General features: G+C 34.8%; 2 protein-coding genes across 6 annotated transcripts; both read right to left on the bottom strand.

Moving 5' to 3' along the window:
* Positions 1-5,786: 5,786 nt before the first annotated feature.
* Positions 5,787-11,835, bottom strand: LOC140883531 (protein-tyrosine sulfotransferase). Of its 5 annotated transcripts, none has more exons than XR_012150419.1 (14): positions 11,561-11,835; positions 11,238-11,405; positions 10,656-10,833; positions 10,430-10,501; positions 8,846-9,134; positions 8,108-8,248; positions 7,892-7,996; positions 7,622-7,769; positions 7,340-7,386; positions 7,200-7,268; positions 6,972-7,091; positions 6,735-6,869; positions 6,341-6,447; positions 6,051-6,185 (listed from the first exon to the last, which is right to left on the bottom strand). XR_012150419.1 is itself a non-coding variant. In XM_073290040.1 (14 exons), exons 2-13 carry the CDS (start codon positions 11,281-11,283, stop codon positions 6,386-6,388), a joined length of 1,449 nt encoding a protein of 482 aa, XP_073146141.1. In that variant the 5' UTR covers positions 11,284-11,405; positions 11,561-11,835; the 3' UTR covers positions 6,051-6,185; positions 6,341-6,385. The 5 variants fall into 5 exon arrangements, 4 of the variants coding, with proteins under 4 accessions (XP_073146139.1, XP_073146140.1, XP_073146142.1 ...); XM_073290040.1 differs by having other exon boundaries at positions 6,341-6,484; XM_073290038.1 differs by lacking the exon at positions 6,341-6,447 and having other exon boundaries at positions 5,787-6,185.
* A 1,447-nt stretch (positions 11,836-13,282) lies between these two features.
* On the bottom strand, positions 13,283-21,993 carry LOC140883530 (protein ENHANCED DISEASE RESISTANCE 2-like). Its single transcript, XM_073290037.1, has 21 exons — positions 21,739-21,993; positions 21,246-21,320; positions 21,047-21,100; positions 20,906-20,971; positions 20,781-20,836; positions 20,131-20,255; positions 20,017-20,063; positions 19,848-19,945; positions 18,369-18,464; positions 18,227-18,291; positions 18,076-18,147; positions 17,530-17,676; positions 16,820-17,127; positions 16,305-16,368; positions 16,018-16,193; positions 15,478-15,579; positions 15,297-15,347; positions 15,076-15,219; positions 14,369-14,464; positions 13,735-13,836; positions 13,283-13,541 (listed from the first exon to the last, which is right to left on the bottom strand). Exons 1-21 carry the CDS (start codon positions 21,892-21,894, stop codon positions 13,449-13,451), a joined length of 2,193 nt encoding a protein of 730 aa, XP_073146138.1. The 5' UTR covers positions 21,895-21,993; the 3' UTR covers positions 13,283-13,448.
* Between the last annotated feature and the right edge of the window lie 5,952 nt (positions 21,994-27,945).

Genomic DNA, 27,945 nt, shown 5'->3' on the forward strand with positions numbered 1-27,945 from the left:
TTGGAATTTCTTTTATTTTTGTTGTTTTGGTGGCGTACCCTAGAGAATATGGATGTTTGAACTGATTTCGCACTTCTAAGTTGTTCAAATATCTTTAGAACTTAGAAAATCGGTTGAGTAGATTAACATCCATTCGGTCCTTTGTTTATTTTCAAAAACATTTTAAAAGTGTGTTTTTCCCCCCCCCCCCCCCCCCCTCCTCTACACACACAACAGATCTCCAACAAGTGAACGTGAACAACTCATCATAATCATCATATCACATTTTGATGTGTGTGCAAAAAAAAATAAGACTCTTGCTCCCAATTTCCTATCAGCTTGTGTCGTAAATGTCGGACATTGTTCCACATATGTTTGGTATTATTCCAAATATGAGATAATTCGAACCGAAATTATTTTCACTAGGCAATGGTTATCTTTAGATCCAAACTTCTTTTTTTTTTTTTTTTTTTTTTTTTTATCTTGGTAAGTAAACTAACACATGCTCAATTAAGCCTCATGTGTACTATTGTTGTGGTTGTGTTGTGCCAAACCCAAGTATCACATATGATTTTTTTTAATAATGTAGTTCAGATATATAAATCGTCTTTAAAATTAGTATAATCGATTACTAAATATCATGTTCAAAAATTGTTGCAGTTGTGAGTTAACATTATTTTAGACAGTGAGCAATTAATTATGTCAATACATGTGATCTTATTGGATAATGGGTAATGTGTTCTCTTCTACATTAATCGAAGTAGTGCATATGGTATTACATGACAAACACTAATGTAATTGGTCGACAACTCTTACGACAATGAAAACTGGTCATAATCATCATAATGTGTGTTAAATACCTAAAAATAACATCTCGGTACATGCGCAAAAAATGAGTCTCTCTGTAACACCCGAAAATTTTAATATGTAAATTTGCATGCATAATTAAGGAAAATAATTATTTAAAATTTATATTTGGGTTAAATGACATTTATGTGTTATTATGTGGATTATATGCATGATTTAAATTTATGAGATCATTTAACCCGCAGTTATTGTATTTTTAGATTTTTGAAAATATTTTTGAGTCGATCGCGTAGACGGGACCGTGGACGGACGAGATGCCAAAATATTTAGCCAAAAATATTTTATGAGTTTTATGAGCCTTAAAATAATATTTTAAGATATTTTGTCAAGAAAATTTTAGTATTTAGTTATATATTTATTTAAGGGTTGATTTTCAGCCAAAATAAGTCATTTTAATGACTTTATTTAAAATTTAAAAATTTCTTAATTTATAATTTCGGGATTTATGCTTTTACATCAGATTATTATTATTATAAGAGAGTTTTAATTATATTTTTTTAGGTATATTATCTAGATACATAATATTTTTAATTATTAAACTATTATTAAACTTAAACCTACCCCAAACCCCACCACCATTTTCTTAGCCGACACCATCTCTTCCCACATGTTCATCAGCCTCCTCCACCATTTTTGACAGAAAACTTCAAGCCCCATAGCCGATCAAGCTCTAGTTTTGAAGGTTTTTGGTCCGTTCGTCGTCCCGGAGACCCGTAAACGCATCAACCTTTGTCTATAAATTTAAAAGGCATGTTTAAATCTTTTTTTTGGCAACCATATAAGCTATTATACATGAATAATATTTTTGTTTCAGAATTTATTAGCCATGGTTCGAATTTATTGCAAGTATGAATGAATTGTTGCATGTTTTGGTGCATTCATGATCATAACTCGTTTTTGGCCTTGCATGGTTCAGTCCAGAGGCTAGGGCTCGAATCAGAGGTGGGCTAGGGTCCTAGGAAGCGAGCCATGATCGGATTACAGGGGCTGGAGTCGGCTAGGTTCAGGTCTAGGGTCGAGTTGGTCAAAGAGCTGCAGTTTAGGGTTTATGAGCGGCTTCTTCGCTTGGGCCATGGCTCGGGCTGAGCCATGGTGGGTTAGGACCGCCCAGACGTGGGCTACGTCTGGGCGGCGGCGCTCCGGCCAGGGGCGGCCGGATCTGGCCGGCAGCAGGCCAAGAAGGCCTGCTGCTCGCGGCCAAGAGAGGAAGAGGGGGGGGAATCGGGTTTGGGGTTTGGAGGTTGCTGGGTCGGGTCTGGGTGGTCCGGGTCAGGTCTGTAGGGTAGTGGGTCGGGTCAAGTGAGTCCGGGTTCGGGTTAGGTGGGTCGGGCTCGAGTATTTTAATTTTAAAGTGTTTAATGTTTTAATTGGTTTTTGGACCAATTAATTTGAAATAAAATTATTTAGGCCTCCAAATAATTTTATTTGGGCTTTCAAAATTATTTTTAAGTTAGCCCGATGATTTTTATGGGCTTGTGGGCCCATAGGAATTTTTGGGTCAGTCAGTGATTTTATTGGGCCAGTCCAGGAATTTTTATGAATTAATTAGTTATTGGGCCTAAATATTTTTATTTAAGCCCAATAACATTTAAGTATTTTATTTTAGTAAAAATTATAATTTTTAAAATTATTTATTAATTATGGGCTTTAAGTTAGTTAATGAACTTTAAGTCAGTTAAGGGGTTTAGTAGAGAGACCAGCAGTCTGGACCAACCCATGAAAAATAAATAAGTCCGGAATATATATTTAATTATTTTATGCATAAAGTTTATATTTTAAGTATAAGTATATTTATTATGAAAATAAATTAAATATATATTACGGACATATTTTCAGTGCATGCATTCATGAAATTTCTTATGTATATAATTATGTAAATGATGAGCAATAAAATATTTTGGTGAAAATTGAAGTATGTGTGACATAGGGGTGGTTTTCCACCATATGATTCGGTAGTTTTACTACCATAGGGGTGATTATCCACCATATGATTCGGTAGTTTACTACCATAGGAGGTGATTTATCACCGCCATCGTACGTTGGTTCAGGAGACTGATCAGTCGACACATGAGCGTCACACTTACGGTTAGGACCATCTTCAGGTTTCAAAAGCATTGCTCAATTATGTTATATATGATGAAGAAGTAATATGTTTATGATTATGGTTATGATTCAGTTTATGATTCAGCAGTTTTATTATGTGATGAAAATATTTCCATGCATGCTCATGTACATGTATATGTATTAGTAATTATGTGATGCATTATTTTTAACCTTATTATAAAGGATTAGACATGTTGAGCCCCTAGGCTCACTACGCTTATATGGTGCAGGTGAGCATGATGACGTTTATGTAGCTCCTACCGGTGGTGAGGACTTATGAGCTCACGGAGCAGTGGACCCCGTGACCGTCGCAGCTATTTAGTTTATTATGTTGATAACTCACCATAATAATCGTAATGTGTGTTTAAACACATGAGGATAACATCTCGGTGCATGCATAACGAATGAGTTTTCTATTCTCAATTTTTGTCAAATCGTAAAGAAAATATCCAAGATTGCTCTAAATAAGTTATGGATTATTCCAGATCAAAGAAAATTCGAACCGAAATTATTTTCACTAGGAAAATTTGATCTTCAGTGCTAAAATTTGTATCCTGAAAAATAGAACAACGCATGCCCAATTAGACCGCATGTGTACTGTTATTATGCATGTGTTGTGCCAAATACCGATATAACATATGCTCTTTTAATAGTAGAGTTCAAATATATACGTCGTCTTACAAATTTGTATAATCAATGAATAAATATCATATTCAACAATTGTTACAGTTGAGAGTTAACATTTACTCTATTGTAAACTTTAGGAAATGAATCATATGAACACATGTGATCTCAATGAATAATGAGTAATGTATTCTTATTCTACAATTGTCAAAGTAGTGTATATGACATTACATGACAAACATTAATGTAATTGATTGAAAATTATTACGACAATGAAAACTCACCATAATCATCATAATGTGTGTTAAACACCTGAGGATAACATCTCAGTGCATGCGTAAAGAATGAGTTTCTCGTTCTCAATTTTTCTTAAATCGTGCAAAAAATATCCCAGATTGTTCTAAATAAGTTATGGATTATTCCAAATCAGAGACAATTCGAACCGAAAATTACTTTCACTAGGAAAATTTGATCTTCGGTGCTAAAATTTGTATCCTGGAAAATAGAACAACACATGCCCAATTAGACCACATGTGTACTGTTATTATGCATGTGTTGTGCCAGATACCAGTATCGCATTTGCATTTTTAATAGTGGAGTTCAAATACATTTGTCGTCTTAAAAATTGATATAATCGATGGCTAAATATCTCATTCAAAAATTGTTATAGTTGAGAGTTAACATTAGTTACTCAATTGTAGACATTGAGAAATATATGATATGAACACATGTTATCTCATTGAATAATGCTTAACATTAGTTACTCAATTATAGACATTGAGAAATATATGATATCAACACATGTTATCTCATTGAATAATGCTTAATGTATTCTTCTTCTACATTTTTCACATACATTACAAACACTAATGTAATTGGTCGACAAATCTTATGATAATTAAAACTCATCATAGTTATCACAATGTTCGTTAAACACCTAAGGATAATATCTCGGTGCATATGCAAAGAATGAGTTTCTCGTTCCCGGTTCATGTCAAATTGTGCAAAAAATGTCCAAGATTGTTCTAGATAGGTTATGTATTATTCCAAAGGTTTGATACCTAATTTTTTTTTTTTTCCATAAAAGCCTCAATTGATACTATAATCAAAATGAATTATACCACAAATATTAATCACCCACTTCGGTAATTAGACCAATAATAAAATTGTGTAGTAATAATTATTAAATTATATATATTAAATTTTTATTCTAATTATCCATGGAGCAAATGCGATACGATACGTATACAATGTATTTTTATTTTATTTTAACAAATAAAAGTAAATATATTTTTGGATGTTAATTTAAATTAGGGTTATAAATGTAAATTTTACTTTGTAGTAATTATTTCGAAACAAAATAAGTTTTTTATAAAAAAAACTGAGTCACTGAAGTTTTTTGCAAATCACAAGTATTAATATTGATACGTCAAAATGTATTATATATAGAGTTTGTATTCTTTTTCTTAGTATATTTTTCGTTAACCAAATTAATCATTAAAAAATATTATTCCAAATTTAAAACTTGGAAATATCTTAAATTTTTAAAAATGATTGGTTATCATTTAAAAAATAACAAATAATAGTTGTAATAATTATTTTAAATATTAACAATCAAATTTAGATACTCGATTTTTTTAAAACAAAATTCATAACCAATATATTAATTATTATGTATACTAATGAGCAGAGAAAAAAAAATTAATTCTAAAGCAAGTCTAGAAAAGAAAGAGAAACAATATCATTTAAAACAAAAAAAAATGACATTATTGGGTTTTTATATGTTACAAGGGGTATTATGGTACTTTGGTTAGGTATAGGGAGTTGGAACAAATAAAGATTTGGCAGTAGGGAGTTGTAACACATATAATCTGACATAGGGATTGACAAACAACTTAGGTTTGCTATTAGGGATTTATTGATAATTTTCCGGGCTAAATAATGATAAACAAATTTAATTAAAATTGTTCGAGTAACAATCCTATTTTATGAATTGATACGGCTATTGAACTTACTAAAATTAAAACAATCATTACTGCTTTCATTTTCAATATAAAATTATACAGTATAATATAATTTTTTTGTGTGTCTAAAATCACAATAGTTTTGAAAGAATTTCTAAGAAACATTTCTCGATTTGAATAAACGAACACTTAAAAAGAACAGAAAGCTAAGGATGTCAATATTATAAAAGGAACAATCGATATCACCCATGATCATATTTGTTGCGCCAAATACCAATTGATTTAAACCAGAATCCTTGATTTTCCGGCCAAAAACAATAAAATTACAAACCAAGAATTCATTCACAACGAGCATGCATCTGATAAGAAGAATGAAAGACCCTCAAGCATCTACAAAATTGCTCAACTTCTAATATCTTTAAGACGATATACACGAATTTTCTATCGTATTCCTCAGAGGTCATATCATTAATATGAATAGAAACCCCTTCATAATTTGACTTTCGATGTTCTTCTGGAATTTAGGAAAAGAAAGAGGAGCAGTAACAACAAAAACCCGGAAAGGGCTAATAAAGACGGGAATTTCCAAGAAGGGGGCCCATAAAAATCGGCATATGCACTTGAATTGAAGGTGCTTTCCACCTTCTCCTGCAAATCAATGGCATAAAATGAGGCTTTTGATGAAGAAACCATCTCAAGTCATTCAAAGACTCAGAATAAGTGACAATTGGTAGAAACTAGAAACCACATAATTTATTACACTAAACATCGGATGACTTTGATAGGAATGACTAGTGAGTAACCTCACATAAACTGCAAAAGGAGTTGAGTGCTGAATCAACATTGAATCATCTGCTTCCGCTCAAATATTTGAAGACGTTTCGGCAAATATCTTTCAAATGGCATAGAACTGCAGGATGTGACATGGGTCTCATAGAAGCAACGGTCTGAGACCAGAAGGGGAGGGAAAATTTGACTCAAATGTCACTAGTTCAAATACCACAACCCTTTAAAATCATGGTTAATTCTACAGTTCTGTTTCCAATATTGATTCATATGATAATTAAAAACAAGATAAATTGCACCCTAAACACTTATCCAATATGGTAGGTACACAAAGCAGAGTACAAATGAGAACCCTATTTATCCAACATAAGTGCGTTGAATTTAGACTCAGCAAAAGAGAAGGGAACTCACAGAATAAGCCATGCTTTGCATCATACGTGATTGCTGCTTAGAAAAAATGTCTTGAGCATAGTTGTAGAGTTCTACATCTAAGCTGTTGAGTAATGTAATTTCCTGGATGAGTGCTTCCGGTACCAGAAGACGAGCCTGGAAAATTCAATTATTGGGATACGAGTACAATAATATTGATACTTTAAAGCAGAGTCAATTTATTGTGCGAACAAGATCACAATTTTAAGCCCTTTATACCTCTTTAGTGAGGTTTGCTGGAGCAATCCGCTTCAGAGAATTTACACGTCGCTCTGCTTGGGTGTTTCTTAAGGTTGAAATACAGGATTCATATGATTCCATAAGTTTCCCCACAGTAAGCTGATACAGTGACAGATAAAATTAGCTCTGCATAAAACAAGAAGCAAACCGACAGATTCAATCTCAAACATTAAAAAGCAAGCCAAAAGCCAATTCTATGAGCCCCACATTTTTGTGCCCCACTTCTTCCTGTCTGGTTGAGGAAATATTCTTTAGCATTTGACGAGCATTGTTGCCCTGTTATCAGTAAATTGAAATTGTTGTAACATTTAATTTTCCACATGCTCAGATGAAAAGTAGATTCTTACTTGATTATTAGCATCATGTTGTGCATCGGAAAGTGAGGAGCTCTGTTCTGCATCAAAAAAGAATATGGTTAAAGAAAAGTGATGTGCTTATATACAGAGCGGAAGTGCCTTTATTCTAATACAAAATGATTATAATGCATTGAAACTCATTTCCGCATTCAGAACCACAGGATAGAAGCAAAACACAGGCAATAACGGGAATCAAGCATCAAAATTTGCACCAAAACCAGAGGATGCGTAAATGACGTGAAAATTGTACTTCAAACTTATGTCGCCCAATACCTGAATCCTCATTACTTGCAACATCTGTACTGGAGCCCGACGCTAAGTGTTGAGATATCACTTGTGCACCAACGACATTTGCAAAAATAGTGGCCGATTGTTTATGATTCTCAGTGAGTCCAACATACAGCATATTATCCAACCGCTTCTGCAAGATTTGTAACGATCTACCATGAATAAAACGACTTGAGTAAAGAAATCATATCATCGTGGAAATGGCCAAACTGATATCTTGCACGCTTGTGGAAACCATCTAATTTTTAACACTACCTTTGCCACTTTAAGCACGTAATCGCCCAGGGTCTGATGCTTGAATACACAATGGCGAATATCATGTGCGTCCACAAAATAAGAGTTGTTCGTGAGACCAGCAATCTGGGGATTCAGAAAATAAATCATCCAACCATATGCATTTAAGGTCCAAAGTACACCTTTGCCACATCAAAAATATCGTCAAGACAGCGAATTTGGAACACACTAAAACACCTGGAAAGTGGCCCCATTGTGGATAATCTCCTGAGCAATAGGGTTGTTAATGTACTCATGTAGAGGCATCAAGATGTCTTCCATGTCGTAGGGGTTATTGGTTGCTAAATAAGAATCCCCTTTAAGCTTTCTAGCATCCCTCTGCCATAAGATGTAAAGCACATCGTTAGATAGGATGTTCGATGCGCAAACATAGGGAAGGGTCATACCGATATTTTTCTAGAATGGAAGGGCAAAAGAAGGACAACAATCTGAATTTTTTTTGGTGCAAATAAAGTTTGATTGGTGATGCAGATCGAGCAGAAACGTAGACAAGAATGTTGAAGCAAGTAGAGACACCACTGAAGAAATTTACAAAGGAAAAATCTGCATAGTAAGCTTCACTAAAGAGAAATAGGAAACTTAAAAGCATTACATTGAGAGGTCATACTATGGTGGAATGGTGGTGGTACAAGCTGCAAAAAGCTAGCTGAGGGGCAGGAAATGAAAAACAATCTTCATGTAGGAATATACTATATGTCTTAATTCAGTAGGCTGTGTTCCTTGTCCTTGCTGGAAGGGGGGCAGAAACTATTGAAAGATAATGTTGCTCCAAAATCAAGGGAATCCCATAGCATCATTTATTTTTCAGCCACAAGCTCTTTCCAATTGATCAGGAATGTGAAGAAAAACCTCCCAACCAAAAATTGCCGAAATTTGAATGATAAAAAACATGTCAACACTAGTTTCTGAACTCACCCGAGCAAACAGATCTTCCCTCATCCAAGGAACCAAATATTTCCAAGGCCAGATATCTAGCGTGCTTACTCCAGTTGTCTTGCCACGCACACGTTTAGCCATTCTCGCCACAGATGTTAAGTTAGGATGAATCAAAAACCTAGCAGCCACCTCCACAGAAAATTCATAGGTGCTAAAAATACGGTCAATTGGATTTCTAAGTATTGTCACCACTGAAATTTTCTCCTTGGGAAATTTGGACATCATACTATAGTCATCATGGGTACTTAACAATCCACAGTTAGTTTTCCTGCATAATAAAAGAAACGTGTACATCTTAAACATCTAGAAAAAAATATACATAAATAGGAGAGAGATTTTCACATAAGATAAAGAAATGTTAATATGTTGTGGTACAAATTATATTCTTTTCCCATTTTGTTTGTGTAAAGCAAATTATAGTCACAGAAAACAAACCACCAAGTAATAGTTTCCAGTACAAAGAGGCAACAAGCAAAAATAAAACCATTCAATTAATTGATGGATCAGCTTGCTGGATCTTGAACCAGATAACAAAATGAAGCCATGGCTAGCCCTTCAATAAGTCCTTTTCATTTCCCATTATTCTTTATCAATACTAACAATTTTTGACACGCATGTATATCAAATTCAATATAAAGTATAATTTTTTTTATGAATTTGTCATACCCTGTAATTATATTGGTGTAATTTTCTTTATCTAAATTTTTTGTTTTGAGTTTTTATTTTATTATGCTTTTCTCATAATTATATTATATTATATTATAATATAAATATGTATAATCATTATTTTCTTTTATTACTTTAGAATACTGAAATTAATATGGTATGTTATTGATTAGATGAAGTAACTGGTAAGTATTTTGAAAATTGAGAAATAAATCCAATTATCAAGGGCAATGATCTGTATAGGGGTATTGTACGAAGAATACATGAAAACATACCAAAAGACCAAGGTTGTTATGATGTGGTGTTCTTCCTTTATAATATAGTGATAGATGGTCATAGATAAATTCAATCTAATTTTCCTTTTCATTTCTGGGTTCACAAAGTATATCTTTGGCCATATCATCATCATATAGTCCCACACCATTAAATTAAATAACATAAAAGAAACTAATTCTATCTGAGTAATCAAATTTCAATTCTCTCATGTAACACCTGTTGCAAAAATAGCTTTCAAGCCTGCTCTTCTGCCTCAAAAACACGTATATCAATAATCAAATGTTAATCCACATCACACTATCAAGGTGGGATAAAATCATGATTTGATATTTCAAATTTTGGACAATGACCACTCTTTGTAAGGTCGTGGAGCTTTTCAAGATTGAAAACATCCGGCAAAAACCGAATGTCTGACAGCAGTTCACAAGTATTTGTGGTCTCAGGCCTCATGCCTACCAATGCACCATCTAAAAAGATCTCAAATTGTTTCCAAAGGAGGACATTACGGAAGAACAAATGAGTTGGCTGCTTCATCAGATCAAATACAGCACAACATCATCTCATCGGTATATGACATGCAAATGATTGGATAGACATAAGATGAAAGGAACTGAAATATACCTTGGATTAAACCTCAACTTATCATAAGACCGTGGACATTCCTGGGAGTTGGAGTAAAGCTTCTTCAGGAAACTGTGAACATATATTAGAGAAATGCAGAGAATCAGTACTTTGCAATTCAGAAAATGTTTGATTATTTTTAGTCGGATAATTTGCTGCTTCTCTTATTGTGAGTGGGGTGTCAAGTGTGCCATATTCCAGTATTAATATATAAATAGAAAGTTACCAGTGTAGATAAGTTCGTCCTCCTGTTCGTGGTATATGAAGAAAAAATAGCAGGTCCCGCAATTCATGTTTGTCACCTTTAACATCAGAATCAAGGGAAGATAATGCCCACTTCTTGACAATATGTTCACACTGCTCATAATTATCAGCTATGGCAGATACTGTTTCTTTAATAGAAACTGCAGAAAGGAATTCGAACTTCAATAGTTTGTTACAGAACCTCATTTAATTAAATTACAAATGTTAATAGATCTTCATCTCATTAAACACACACTCAGGCACAAAGTCCCATCATGGTCGTAAATTATCACACCACAATTAAACAAGGATTCTCACGGGGAATCAACCCCCATTATATTAACTTCACTAACAGAAGTATTGCAAAGAATTAAAGTTCAGTCTATGCCCTAAAACAAAAAATCTTCCTCGACCCCCTACAAATGGCTTTAAATAGTTTTACACAACGAGGTTTTCTGGCGCAGAAAGAAGAAACTTCGACACGTTACAACCATTTGCTCACATAGAATATAAAACATCAAATAAACATAAAAAGATGTACTTCGACAAACCAAAATAAACATACCAGATAGAAGAAGCAACATGATTATCCCCAGCTTAATGTAAACCATCACGCACCTTGTTCCCACCTCACAAAAGAACTGCTTAAAAGGGGGGGCAAGGCCTAATCACTGATTTGGGGAAAAAACAAAACGAACAAAAAAAATCCAAGCTTTTTCAATAATGCATCAGCCTGTCAAACAGAAACACAAAGAACAAACCTTTAATACAAAAACGCTACAAAATGACAACTACTACCGCGTTATTCGCGGAAAAATCCCTATATGACAAATATTTTTGAAACTTCGAATATTACACACATCGAAAGACGTAAAAATTCGTGCATACCAACAAGTATAGACTATAGAGTGCCGAAATCTCGTGCTCATAAATTCCAACGCATTGCAGGGTTTCCGGCAGACAAACTTTACGATCAGACCGAGGGGCTCCCACTCTTCGTTGGACCCCCTCCGATTCGTAAAGCTTCTGACTCAAACCCTCGAAACTTTTCCGAATCCGAACAACTCCACCAGAAAATTTCTGAAACCCAAAATTCTCCCTTCGAACGACCGAGCGAGGGACAGACAACGGCTGAGAATGAATAAATAAGCTTGTAACGTGTGTATGTAGTAGCAAAATGGCAAAATCGGATTATAAATTTTTACCCCATTTATATTTCGACAATTGTCACATGGATTGACTTTTTTTTTTTTTTTTAAACCGGATTGACTTTTTAAGTCTATATTATAATTTCTTGTTATATTATAAAAATAAAATATAATTTCACAACATATATACATCTGTTCAATATAATCTATACAATCTATACACATATAATATAATAATGCACTATTAGAATTTTATTAATATTTGTTAATTATGTTTTACCATATCAAGTTATTTGTTTCCAAACATGTATTCAAGTGAAATCACACCAAAACTAGTTAGTTTAGTGGCATAAACTTTTCCCAACCTGGAAGGATTTCGAGTTCAAAACTTAAAACCCTCTCTCCAATGTGTCAAAAAAAACCTTTTTGTTGGAGGAAATCATAAAAGACTAAGAGGGTATATTGTAAGAACACCTTTTATCTGATTTAAACTTGCTTCATATTATATTTCGACAGTTTTTACAGAAAATTTTGCTAAATGGGAGAAAGAGAATAAAAATATTAAAAATATAATTTTTAAAAAAATTTGAACGCCACAATTTCAACGTAAATCCATATAATATGGTTAAAAAGCAAGTGTGCCAAAAAAATATTTCTCAAGGAGATCTTTGCTACTATTAATAATGCGCGAGTCTCATCAAGATTTTTTCAAAAAAAAAATTATGAAGTTGAAGAATGTCAAGGGTTATCTGATAATTGATTTTATGCAAATATATATATATATTTTATTAATTAACAATTCAAAAAGTGGAAAGAAATAGTATTAATTAATATCCGTAGTATTAGTAGGGCTGGGTACGGTACAGTACGGTATACCGTATCAAAATACGATATCGTATACCGTACCATACCGATATGAAAAATTTCATACCGGTACCGTAGGTATACCGAATTTTCGGTATGAAGAATTTTTATACCGAATACCGTACCGGATATAAAAAAAAAATTCGGTATACCGACAAATTTCGATATTACGAAAAAAAACTCAGTATACCGAAACCGAGTTTTTTTTCGGTATACCGTGAAAAATTAAAAAAAAAAATTAATTCGGTATATTCGGTATACCGAAATAAAAAAATTTATATACCGTTACCGATACCGAAAATTTCGGTACGGTCGAAATTTTCGGTATACCGATTTTTCGGTATATTCGGTAAATTTTCGGTAACGGTATTTTTCCACAGCCCTAAGTATTAGTGATTTAGTGATAATAACAAGAAGATTGTTTCCATTTTTGCACTTCCAAAGCAGTTCAATTCCAGTTAGTTACTTTCAAGACAAATTCGATTTTTTTTTAGGTATCAAGTACATATCTTAAAATTCCAAGTATATATTATGTAGTCTCTAGCAAGACATGGAACCTATTATATGTTATTTGCACACGGCATATGGACAACCAGAATATGATAATTCCAGTTGGTGTAATGAAAGAATTATAAGTAGCAAGAACACGGCCATCTGCATTCATTCTTCTGTCAACACTCTTTACAATTTCTTTGCAAATCCACACAGCTTTGGAGCGTACCGGCACTTGCTAATGAATGAACACGAGTTTCAATTGCTTGGGATTATGGTTTCACTAGTACGGATTTAGGGACGTCCAAATGGTTAAGACGACATGTTCCAATGAGATATTCTGGTAGCTCTTCAGGAGTATTAGCCTGTTCCAGAAAATATCATCAGAGTACACTCGTGAACATAGCAAGAGCTCACAGTCACAGATCAAATAATGATTATTTGAAATTTTATTTTGATATGCGACTAATAGCGCACACTATGTGAGAGTTGCAGTTAGTTTACCTGTATTAGAAATGACTTATAGCGCACACTATGTGAGAGTTGCAGTTAATTTACCTGTATTAGAAATGCCATCTCGATTACCAGATTGTTCAGGTAACCGAGAACAAGGCTGACAACACCTCGTGCAACAGTAGACGAGCCAATGTCAATCCCAAGCTGAAATAATTGGACAAAATGATTGCAGTGTTATGTTGTAGACGACATAAACATGTCACGTATAGACACATAGATTGGTGGGGGGGTTGAAAGAGAAGCATAACCATCATTTAAAATATCCTAGTTTTGAATGCAAATATGTCTTGAAATCATCGTACTGGAGACCTAAAAAGCAATGTCTCAACTATTCTTTCTCCAGGACGGCTCACACATTTTCTGTACACCAGTGGGCTTCAGGGTAACAGATGTTGCAGTTGGCAAAAGTTATAGCTCATTCATTAACTACTTTGAAATTGAGAAAAAGGATATTATATATTATGAATTGAGGCATTTACCCAACCAAGATCAATTTATCTGGAGCTCAAAGATGGACTTAGGTAAGATTAAGAGAACTCAATTAGTACGTACACAACCCTTACTTTTGATGTTGAAGAATGGCCATGCAAGAAATGAATCAGGGGAACAAGATGGCAAACAACCCCATGCAATGAAAATGCATAGAAAAATCATCTTATAGTCCCAAACACTATACCTCCAAGTAGTTCTTCCCACGAAAATAATTAATTTCTAATGCTTGACCAATAAGGCATGCCTTTTTTCCGACGCTCTGTTTAACTATCCACGAACCCTGAGAAACAAATATCATGATCAGTGAGATTAGCATCATTCCCAGTCTTTCGTAAATAGGCTACAATCTCTTGTGGTTTCTATATCAAGAATGAAAATAAAAGAACTTGGAGGAGAATTATAAGATGAGAGCACACTAAAACATTCATGAAAAGAGGTCTAAGGAGAAGAACCACTGAACCACTCACTGATAATTGAATTATTTTAACTTTTAAGCATGCTATTGACAATAAATCACAAGTTCCAATGTTCAATAAGTTAGATTGCATCTCTATGAAATCGCCTCCACAATACACAAGTTCTTCAAGATATCACACAACCAACATAACCACCAACCAAAGGGATGAAGTTGCCAGACGGTTAAAAATGGAGTTAAAAAAGCAGTATTTGGAGAACAACGTGCATAGGAAATACAAAAGGAAATCCAAAATAAAGTTAAAAAAACAGTATTTGAAAAATGCATCGTCAGGTCTGAAATACGATGATCTGGAGTCAACTCGTGGAGTTGCTTCAAAGGTAAAGCAGGTAGATCAGAATGCATGAAAAACGAAAAATAAATTACCATTAAGTTAAACGTGAAACACTGTTCCATGCAGCAATAACTCGACTGACCTTGGAGATGTATGGTATGAGCTTGAATCTTGGATTTCTATAAGCATCATCTCCATTGACAAAACTCTCGAGCAAAGGAGCATCTTCTAAAGGAGTGCTCATCATATAGTACAACGCGAGGTTATATGTCGTTGAACCTGGGACCTAGTCCAACCAGATATTTCACAAGTATTACACAAGGATAGCTGGGAACTTGTTTAAATGATAGAAACTTGATTCACCTGTATGTTTATGACTACAAAAAATTCGGGACCCCCCTTACCAGCATATTTCTGCGTGGAAACATAAGGAACCTCTATTTCAGCTTCAGATATTAATATGAAACTTTTATAAGTGAATTATTACAAAATGTTCACTAGAGAATACAAACTGTAGATATATATGGTCTAATAATGTCAGAACCTGAACAATACCCCCAGGACGGCCACCAAGATCATCTTCTCGCTTATCAGATCTCAACCAATCAGCACCTACCATTTCCATCAATGTACCTTTCGCCTTAATCTGGGGTGAGAATCATTATGAAAAATTACCATAAAACCAAGCTCACACATTTTTATTCCTTAATGTATTTCGTTCAGACTACATCAAAGCTAGTACTACATATAACTGATGAAAGCTCTCTTTGAGGATGTCAAACCCAAATACAAAAGAAAATTGAGGAGTTGGTGACAAGTTGAAATATGGCAAATTGTATGCAAATTAGGAATTATGTACATCATTTTCAAAAAATAAGAAACCAAAACGGAACGACTTTGTATTTTAGGTGCATAATGGACCATAAAAATTTCAATTTCAATAGAAAAGGATAACTGCAGTCCATTGTGATCTTGGGGATGCGCATTGATGGTAAAATTAGAACCAAACTCAGAATAAGGCTCCACATGACAAGAAACGTACAGTGATATGTCAATCAATATCAAAATAAAAAAGGGGAATCACCTTCTTTCTGTCATCCAAATATGTCTTTCCACGAATAAGAAATGTTGATGGATCTGTTTCTGCCCAACTACAGAGCAAATTACAGGCCGAATCCTTTGGAAGAGTGGATCCATAGTTGCATGACAGACTGTCTTCCCTTGACATCTCATGCAAATCAGCATAACCCTTCTTTTGAACTATAGCAACAACACCTCAATCTCGTTAAGTCCAGAAACCTAGAGAAAACTATATCGCTCTACTGCGGAGTGGGAAAAGTGATGATTCATATACGCGAGTTTCAAACAAACCTGCAAGATCGTGCAATTTTTTCACAAAGACAGCAGCAGTTGACAGTCTGGGTTGACGTGTATCCTGAAATACTCAACTAGTAAGGAACATATAATTTAAAAGAATAAGAGCAGGCAAGAGGCATAAGGTAGTATTTAGAACAAAGATTGGAAAATCCTTTCTTATATGAACAATAAAGTAGACCAGTGTCTGAAATCTGAATAATTAAGGAAAAAGCCTAGTACTTTTTTCCATTTAGAATTATGTTCCTCATATTCATCCGAGTGAAACAATCCATTCAGGAGTTGTTTCCTTTCACAAATGATATAAAAATTGAACCAAGATTTTTATTTTTAAAAAATTGTGCGATATCCAGCTTCCAGTAATGTCATTTTGTCAATGGGCCGACAGATGTGCACTTGACACAAAACTGGTAGCCTTTGAATTTCACATATTCTGATCCTTAATAAACGCTCCGATAAAACTCCATCCTTTAACAAAACAATATGCAGTAGTGGTAGCAAATCCGTGGTACCTGTGAGTAAGTTTCAGGACCAAAGTCAGAAGGCCAACCATTTTCTGACTGCTCATACTCAAGAGGTTCTGAAACATCAAAAAATTCATCTGCTGCGTCGTGTAATCCCATTAGACTTGAATGTTCAGAAGGTGTCTTAACCATTTCTTCTTCCACATCCTCCTTACTGTACCCATTATCCTGCCTCGTTCGAACTTCAACCTTCAATGCGTTTTTATTCTGCTGTATGATCTTGCTGCTCATTAACTCATCTGATGAGAAATGAGGCGGCGAACAATCTAACTTTGCTCTAAAGAGCTCCCGCAAGGCTAAAAAAGGTAAATTTTTTTATCAATTCCATGAAATGAAAAATAAAAATGCATGAATAGATAACTGGAATGGTCAGTCGCCCACAAATTGACTACATATTCAGATGAAATCTCACTTGAGAACCTGAGACTTTCGGCAAATTTCATTTCAAAAGTTTTATTTTTGTTTTGATTTGATCAGCCTTTTGACTTTTATAATAAGAATGACACCCATATATATATACAGCATCTAAAAAAAACCTAATACTTTAAAGACACGCATGCACATGGAAAAACATGTCTAATCGAACTTCTGAAATTAGAAATTGGAACTGTAGAGACTGAAGAAGAACCATTTACAAACTTTAGACTGCAATACTGTGATGTGCCAATTGAATAAGCAAACAAAGATAAGGAGCACACCAGAAAGTCTCCCCAGCATGCTTATGGTAATAGATCTGGCAGATGATGTCTTTATATATGATTTCCAGTATTTCCAATCAATAGCAAGCATATGCTTCACTACTGAACGTTTTCCTTCATTCACTGGAGATATAACATACCCTCCACCTGTCAGAAATACATAACATCATTCCCAGTCATCAAAGTTTAAACCACAAGCATTTGGATTCAACACAAACTTAAAACAGGAAATCAAAATATAAGGATCACAGATGACAGCGTGACAATACAGTCAGGAAACGATCATAAAGAAAGATGTCAAAATAGTCACGAGGCAGCAGATGTAAACCATCAAATTCCATGGATCATGATATGTCATTCATGCAAATCAGTACCATGGTATGCATTATGTGTTTGAGTGTTTCTGACAAGGAAAAAGAAGAGCAAATATACAGGAAACATTTCTGCACATTCTGAGGCAAACATACCAGTTAATATATCTTGGAATTTAAGTGCTAAAAATCATGATACAAATAACACCAATCCCACATGAAAAGCATACATTACTTTTGAGACAGGCGCGTACATAATCCCTTTGCGATGGACACTTCTGGTGAAAGACTGAATGGTACAGAATGACTGCAGTGAAAAAAAAAACTTATAGAATAATTGAAGTCCAAAGTAATGCTTGTTCCATTTCAGTAAATACTAGCATTACCATAGGTACCATCATCCTCTCTTCGCCAATAACGCCGTAACAAAAGATCTCTTCGTTTCATGCCCCTGCAACAAGCTTGATCACTTTAAACTATTGAAATAAAAAAGAACAGTTTTTGTACAGACAGAGATAAGGATCATGCCATGGAAGCCAATGACGATGTAGAAGCTTGTGAACTATATCGGTGTGACCGTCAACATGTTCAATCACATAACCCTTATCGAAACAGAAATCCCACCTGCACAAAAAAAAAAACATTAACTGTTAAAACAAAGGATATACGTCAACTGGATTCAACTACATGAAATTTATCAAGTTATATATATAACTCAACAAAAGATGACATCATTTCCAACGAGGCTAAGGTTTTTTTTTAAAAAAAAAAACCGTCTGTTGTAACAAGAGCTTTGGCTATCATCCAAAGCAATACTGGTAGGCTTACATCATTACCCTAAAACAAAAGAAATTTTATTCTTAAACGTTTCACTTGGAATGTAACTTGTGTATCTTGGGTACGTGTTTGGTGATCAAACGTTTGGAATTTTTTTAAAAAATTTAGAGAAGGCAATTCCTCAAAAACTCTTTCTCACAGGTTCCCAGTGCTGAATCAACAAGATACCAAATAAATTAATAAAAATGATAGCTCTCTCTCTCTCTCTCTGAGTCTCTATATGTGTGTGTGTGTGTGTGTGTGTGTGTGTGTGTGTGTCTGTGCGTATATAATAAACACACATATACACAGTCACACACACACATGCATGCATGCATGTGTGAGGATGTGGTCCATCAAATATTATCTATACCATGGGCGGACCCAAGGTTCCTTTTAGAGAAGCTACTTTTACATACGAGGATAAAAAATTAATGGGTCAAAATATCATTTATATTATGTTAATATTTTATTCTTTTAATCAATTTTTATATCTTTTAATTTTTATCTTCTATATCAATCTTTCTAATAACGATGCAAAAACATTGAACTTTAATATACCAATATCCTGAATTTATATTAGTAACATTCTCTAAATTCAGTAAAGAATATTAGATTATATTTTAATTGAATTTTGTTTTGAGAAAATAGTTGAGAATTTGACAGGTAAATGAATAATTGCTTTTTTTGGTAAATAGCTTAAAAAGTTTACATTAAATTCCTAATATAGGAATTTAGTATGTATTAATATCACTATAATATAAATTATTAAAAATAAAAGATTGCTCAAATATTTAATTAGAATGTAGCTTATATTTGCCCACTATATCAATTTAAATACCAATCAATCTAGATCTAAGAAAATATTTAATTTACTTGATGACATGGAGTTTCTTAGAAAAATTAAATGGCATTATTCTTATTTACCATAAAACACATAATTGTAAGTTATATGTCCAAATTGATAAATAGATGACCAAATTTATCCACCCCATTTAAAATTTCCATAAATTTAGCAATCCATACTAATCTAAAAAGACCCGAATTGATAAATATATGACCATATACACACTAACCCAAAAAGAATCAACATATATGAGTACGCTCTAAGTGTTGGGACTCGACAGTGCTAAAGCCCAGGGTAGCCCTCACATGGGTCCGCCCATGGTCTATACATTATCTTTAACTTACTCTGATCTTGAAGGACCAAGAGACATAAGGGTTTGGAAAATAGCCTCAGAAGTTGCATCCACTACACCAACAGCCATTATTGCAGGATGATCATCCCACTACAAAAAATTGAAATGGTTGAAAAAAAGACGGTTCTGAAGATTTTAGTGGATTCATAAAACTGACCAACCTGCTCATGAAATTCTTTATCCTTGGCTTCTTTAAATAATCTTAGACCTACATATTTTGGTGTTAGACAAGGCATTTAGCCATATAGCAAGACATCAATGAGCTTAACCCATACCATTCTGGCAACCAAAAATCTTCCAGGGTGAAGGCGCAACCACATCAGATGTCATAGCATCACTGACAGAGGACGAACATATACTCCAGTTTATAGATCGTGAATTCTTATAGGAACAGTTTAGCCTGCACGAGATGGACAATAGATTGAGACTCAATTTTCATGTCAGCAACATCTAAAAAATCTAGAACACCCTGTAAATCTGTTTTCAAAATCATCAGCAACCTAACTTTCTAATAAAGAAAACCAAGCACAATCCTTTATAACCACATTAAGGAGCACATTGAAATGATTCAAGAAAACATATCCTGGTACTTTTCGAAACATGTTTGGGTCCTAGGCATGTCACGTACAGTTTATACCGTGTGGTCTGCACACATTGGTAAAATGTTTGATGGTAGCACCCCTTCTACGGAGGCTTTGTTTAGGAAAATTGAGGTTCTTGTTGGTAAGTTCTTACATTTCTCGTACCCGAATGCTACACATTTTGATATATTAACTTGAGATTGTCATTTGCCCTAGATATTTCCAGTGTACTTGCACTTTACTTTTTATCTATGAAATTTATTTATTCATTAAAAAAAATGACCATAAGCACGAGCAATCAACTCACAGGATCAACATTAAGCATTTTTAACTTAGCTTTATACCTCAATGACTGTGGTTGACTCCCGGAAAATTCAAAATTTCTTTGACTCTGATCAGGCTGCAATAATTGAAATTATCAGTTCAGCATACAAAAATCTTGCAGCTCAATCAAAGGAGCAGATTCGACCTTCAAAGCTGACTCCTGGAAGGATTGGATCCATTTTGCAGCTTCTTCAGGACTGTTTGCCCCTAACTACCAAATTACAAGGTTTTCAAAATATATTGACTTAAAATCAGCAGGACCAAATGGGAAGAGAAATTTGCACACCTTCAGCTGATCGTTGGGATTAGTTGTGTTATAAAGAGTGAAAGCAAATATGACCTGCAAAGAACAAGATAGTAGCAAGAAATTGATAATCAGACAATTAAAAAGGGCATGTCTCTCTTTCTCTTATGGTTGATCCAGAAGGTAAAATAAACTATCAAATGGATCATTTCCATGAGCAATCATGGCTCTGTGAGTCTACCTTTCTTTGAATGTTCTCTCTCCCATTGTCCGTCACCCTTATGCAGGAATCAATAATAGCACTTCTAACAGGATCCTTCAGAAAAGTTACAACATGATTAGTTAGTTAATGCTGTTAGCATAAACAAAAATGATTAAGATGTAACACGCACCAAAAATCTAGCGACTTAATTGACTTGCCTCGGACTTAACTTTAAATGAACCAAACCACACGAACTTCAAGTCTCTCTGTATTATCCTATTCGGCTATTTAGTGTTATTAACTTATTATCACGATTCTTGCTATCCAGCATTCAATAAGATCCTAAACCATCAAACATTGTACCATTCCAGTTCACTCCAACAAACAGAATTTATCAGGCGCAAAACAAACAAACAAAAAATAGCAGGCGATGAGCTCAAATTGCCGCAAGAGCCACAAACAGTTCAAAACTTGAACTCTACTATAATACAGCACTTTAAAAGACGAATCAAGAAACGGAAGTAAACCTTACCTCATCATTAGAAATCGGAACAGATCTGAAGCTCTTGAGCAGGTGATCTTGAAGAACGAAGTAGCGTTTTCTTGGATACTGAAACCCAATCCGATTGGAGCGAATCAAATGCAACCACCCCTCCATTTTGCAACCATCGCTCTGTGATACAGCCATTTCGCTGCTTGTTTCCAACAATTCTCAGAAACTCAACTCCCAATTTCACCAAAAACAAGTTAAAGAAAAGCTCACGCTCATTAACACAGATAAACTGCCCTTTTTTCTTCTTTTTTTTTTGGTTGGAAAATCCCGGTTTGTTAAATAAATGTGGCCATTTTTTTTTAAAATAGCCTCGTTTGAACTGCCGTACGTAATCAAGTCTAGCGTTGATACAAGTTTTGTTTTTATATATGTTAAGGTTTTAAATATGTATTAAAAAAGTTTTAAATATTTTATTTACAAGCAAATTAAATAAACGTTGTTTATTAACACATAACCATATATGCAATGTATATATTATTATATGATTAAAGTAAAAGGACATGCAGTAATGGTTTTCAAATAATTTAGTGAAACTTAAATAAAAATTGTAATTATATCATCATTAATACTATAATTATATATAATAAATGTTCACAACATTATAAAAATAAATTCGATAGAGTTTTATAAAACTATAACAATATAACCGAGCATGATTTTTGGTAAAATTTTATAGAACCGAGCGCTTATCGTTTTACCAAAAGTTATAGCTGAGGTTAACAGTGCAACTCACAATTTTAAATCGCACATACAATTATTGCACCTAACAATATTTTTCAGTAATGACACTCACTTGCGGTTTTACCAAAAATTATAGTTGATAGTAATAATGCAACTCAAATCTTTTAAAATGCAATGTAACTCAAGTGTTATGGTTTGGTCGCTCTATTAATATAGACAATTATTGCATTCCATAAATTTATTTGTTGGAGATGATTTTGAATGTGAAGAAGAGATTGATTGTAATTGAGTTGAAAAATTTATGTAATTTGGCAAGGAAAAAAATGAAAATAAATATTTGCGCAAAAAGTAAAATTACTTGTGAAACAGGGGGAAAAATTGAAGGACAATGTCAAAAATTGAAAAGGTTTTACCTAAAACAGTTATTATTAATTGCTCTCACTAAATATATAATATCAATAATAATAATAATAATAATAATAATAATAATAATAATAATAATAATAATAATAATAATAATAATAATAATAATAATAATAATAATAATAATAATAATAGTAATAATAATAATAATAATAATAATAAGAGTAAGAGGTATAGAGTGACTACTTTATTGATAATTATCATATTTGTTCTATTTTTAAAATTTTTAATTAAAGTACTAAATATTATTTTATATTAGTATAAACTTTTTAATATTATTTTATTATTAAAATCATATAAATAACATAAAAATTAATATAAAAAAATTAGTATATATACACAAATAACGTACAAATAGCGATAGTATTATACTTTTAAAAAAAAAGGAGTGCTAGTATTAAACTAAAACATAACCGACATTTATATTTAATAATAATAATTGTATTCTTAAAAAAAAAATTGTATATTATATTTTCTCAAGAAATAATTTATTAATATTATCATTGCAATTAATTTGAATACCAAATTCTAAAATTGCCTTTTCTTTTAGTCATTAAAGTTCTAAAAATAATTTATTTTTCATAAATTAGCATTGTTCTCATTATATCATAATATTATAACTATAAACTAGCATTATTTAAATTTTGGGCGATAAATTTATTTGTTTCATTTAAATTTATATGTTTTTTTATAATATATTTTTCGAGTACGTCACGTATTAGAGTTCTCATGGATTTATATACGTAATATGTGTCAAATCATATGTACAATGAAATACTTTTAACATAAAAATAATGTTTCATAAGTTGCGTCGAGTTGTTGATCCATCTCACAATCAATTGTCTTGTTAGAATTCTAAAATAACTCAATATTTCGTCATTTTATAAATAAAAAACTATTGATTATATAATGATAATGATATAACATAATAATAACATATAGAAGCTAAGTATAAGTATATACTTGTGATAAATTTTATGTCAAGTGTAGTTCTAAAAAATTAATAAATTAAAAGTACTCTTCAAAGAAAGTTTTAAAATGATGGCTTTTTGTGACATTTATATCAAAGTTGGTATAAAAACAGTTTTCCCTCACCAATATGCCTAAATATTTTGAAAATATACAAACAAAAAATATAACACTCATAAGTTAAAAAAATGAAGAGGAACATGAAAATTATATATTTTAAATAAAATTAAATATTAATAGTAATAGAATTTATCAATTTATTGCCAAGTATAGAAATACAATTCTCCATTGGCCTGATTTTTGTTTGTTCGTTTATTTCTTCTTTTTCTCCTGGCCTGCAAGAAAGTGCTCCAACTTAGGTGCACACAACATTGTAACGTGAATTACAAGATAATTGAGCCAACCCATTTTGGACCATTAACTATTTCTAAGTAAAATTACACGGTCCTACCAAATCTCAAACGAGTTTATGCTACGTTAAGAACTTAAGATACGGAGTAAACGAAAGGTCAATGGTTACACTCGTCACCCTCAACTTAGTCTTATTAATAACATTCTATTCTTCAAATGCACAATAGTAGTTCATTTTTTAAATGATTTATTGACGTCGTCCCACTTTCAATAAAAAATAATTTTCGCACCTTTAATTGAATTTTCCGACTCCATCTATGAGAAAAATTGCTCTTACAAATTTTGTACGAGATGTTTATCATTTCATTTTGTTTGGCGTGTAAAAGTTAAATTCTAGTTTCAATCCGATGAACTATGACGCCAAGCTCATGCACAATAAGGCGGAGTACTACAATATAGACTAGGTGATAGAGTTCCCACAGCCAAAAAATTAAAACCAAATGGAAGTATAACGAAACTGTATATACACGCATCTTTGTAGTTTGTTTTTTGTTCATTTTAATAGAAATCGAGTACTCTTATATACCCAATGGTCGGTCCCTCGTAAAGGATATGCTTACGTATAGACGAAGTTTTTCAGTAATCACTTTTAATTGAACGTCTTTCTCTTGTAGTTTTTGCACGTACATGGCCAATTTTATTAGCATGGATGAATGAGAATGTTGAGTTAGAGGATCCTATATAGTCAACAAAATTGCACGTTATGTAGTTAATTTGTTCTCTTCTAGAAAATAGCCACAAACATGCGTGCATTATCAATAATGGTTGAAGCAATTATCATTTCACAATTACAAGGGCACGAAAACGCACATACATGTCATTAGCAGTCTTGAATCCACGAATACAATAGTACTAATTACACACTGATGTGTTTATCACAAAATGACTACCCAGGGGTGAGAAAACTTCCAAGCAAAAAAGATAGGTGAAAAATTGTACTTGAGAGGTGAGTCCTCTCTTGCTTTTATAATGGCCCCTTTGGGCTTTCAATAATTACTGGGTATGGGCTAACTGACGGCTTTTAGGGTGATGGGACGGCCATCACGTGTGATTTAGACATCCGTAGCTCCAGGAAAAAGCCCACTCCGTTAGAGCATGGTCCATAATGATTTGGTCGGGAATTTGCTCCTGGCACACTCTAAGCAGACATGGCTGTTTTCTAGCCACCCGGACCTCCCGGGGTCTCCCGAGTGCTTATACTCCCCGGGTTATATTACCACACCCTAAAGATAGTCGGGCTAGAACCTGCTCCGCTGTCCCGACCACCCGGCTTGCAGGGTACCACCCGGGGTTTTAGACACCCGGGGTATCCTATTAGGATATCACCACACTCCCTAAAGATAGTCGGGCTAGGACCTGCTCCGCTGTCCCGACCACCCTGCTTGCAGGGTACCACCCGGGGTTTTAGCCACCCGGGGTATCCTATTAGGATATCACCACACACCCTAAAGATATTCGGGCTTGGACCTGCTCCGCTGTCCCGACCACCCGGCTTTCAGGGTACCACCCGGAGTTTTGGCCACCCGTGGTATCCTACTAGGATATAGCACCCGAGCGGTGACCCTATCCTTACGTCAGCCCTAAACGCTTCGTACTGCGTATGTCAGAGATTCTGTCAGAGGTCGTTTCAGCTTCTGGAGCACGCTACTAGCATCCGTGCCGTTGAATTCAAAATAAACGACTCAGATTTCTTTGGCCCTCTCGAGTATTTAATCCGCATGACCCCCCATTATTTTACTCATCGTCTTTCTTTCTGCACGATCGTCTTCCGGATTTCCGCTCCTTTCTTCTGCTTCCATCACCCGTTCCTTTGTCATCTCTTATTTGACTGTAAGTTCCTTCTTCTCTTATGTCTACCGGTACCTCCTCCACCTCTGGGGCGAATGCCAAAGGCTCGCCCAGAGACGAAGTGCCAAGCGGTAGCTCGAGCGATGCTCGCTCCGCCTCTGCTCTTCCTTCCCGGCCGCGTTTTTCTAGAAAACCTCCCGTTCTAAAACTTTCGCGGCTTCATATTCCCACATGAAGGGAAAAGGCAAGAAGAAAGTTAAGAAACCTACGCCCCTTTCCTCTGCCCCTCCAGCCCTAGGTTGGTATACTTATCTTCCCAGCACCCTATCTCAAGGTGCTGCGGAGGAATTACGTGGTTCAGGGGAAATCCCCTTGTCGTATTCGCTATTCCGCCCCTTACCAGGGAGCACCCCCGACACCCATCCGGCAGGCTGTTATACCTTCTTTAGAGACCAAATCCGCAGTGGTCTTCGATTTCCTATTCCTCCTTCTACCTGGAAGTTGCCGATTTCTTCAGAGTTCCTGTCAACCAATTCCACCCCAAATCTTTCCGCATTATGGCCTCTACCTACATTCTTTTTAAAATGCATAATTTAGTTATCACCCCTCTCGTGCTTCATTATTTTTTTACCTGTCGATTTAACGAAGGGGCCTTTTCCCTAGCTGCCCGGCTAAACACCCGTTTTCTTACTGATATTCCCTCTTCTTTGAAGGGATGGAAAGAAAGGTATTTTTTCATCCGTCCCCCGGCGCCTTTTGTTTTTAGGACCGGGTTCCTGTCCAGTCTTCCCCCGCAACCTGAGCTCCCTGACCATTATAAAGTCGAGGAGCCTTATGTTCGCAGCCTGGCATTAGTGGGCAATAAAAACTTTTCTTCTCCTGTCCTTTTAACAAACGAGAACATGATAGCCAACGAGTTGAGTACCCGGGTGGAAGATCCCCTTAACCAGGTGATCGATGCATATGGTGCCCCGGGAGCTCAACCTGGTAATTTGTGCTTTCCTACTTTTATTTTTTTGATCCCTATTTAGATATCTTGAATTGATATGCTTCTTTTGGTGCAGATTCGTCCGATATGATGAGGGAGGAGTTTGCTCGCCGGGCTGCAGAGAGGCAAGCCGCTAAAGCCAAAGCTTAGGCTTTGGCTGAGAAGAGGAAAAAAGCTCGGGAAGAAGAAGAGAGCCGCTCTATCTTACCCGGCCCCCAGCGTTCGCCTGTCTCTGCAACTATTCTCTCGGTCCAGACTATCCTGCCTGGTGCTTTTCCCCTTTTTATGGCCCAGGGGGTCTCCGAAGGCCGAGATATGGGATTGACTGCTCCCCAGTTGGAATCTCAGATGCAGCTGTCTTTGTCCGCCGAGGACTTGGAGGACGTGATACCCTTGTCCCAGCGCAAGAGAAAAGAGACCCGGGAACCAGATATGATCATTCTATCTGACGCGAAGGATGCTGTTAAGAAAGACAGGCCCCTGGTGACGAGCTGGGACATTCAACCGTCCAGTATGGAGCACTTGGGTTGTGTTTGGGAAACCGAGTAGAGCCTTCTACATAGAACTCGCGGTTTCCCCTCTTCCTTACAGGGACTACCTCCTCTAAGGCTGCTGCGGTCCAAAGTTTGTTGTCTTCTGATGAACGGACGTCCCTGTCGGTGAGGGGTGTTACCTCTAAGTTCTCGGAAGGCATCTCTCATGCTTATACGGAGCGTCTAGATCTCGTACTTTATTACCACCATTCTCTTTCTTTGGTTTTAATTCATATTCGTTTTACAGGGTTTATGCATGCTGGCCAACGCCCTAGAGAAGACGAACTCTACCCTTAACCGGGAAAGAGAAAAGAGTCATGCCTTTGAGGAGCACATGACCCAACTCCGGCTACGAGCCGCCAGCATTCAGGAGATGCATGAAGCAGAGATGCG

The sequence above is a fragment of the Henckelia pumila genome, chromosome 2, assembly GCF_033568475.1.
Source record: "Henckelia pumila isolate YLH828 chromosome 2, ASM3356847v2, whole genome shotgun sequence".
NCBI lineage: Eukaryota > Viridiplantae > Streptophyta > Magnoliopsida > Lamiales > Gesneriaceae > Henckelia > Henckelia pumila.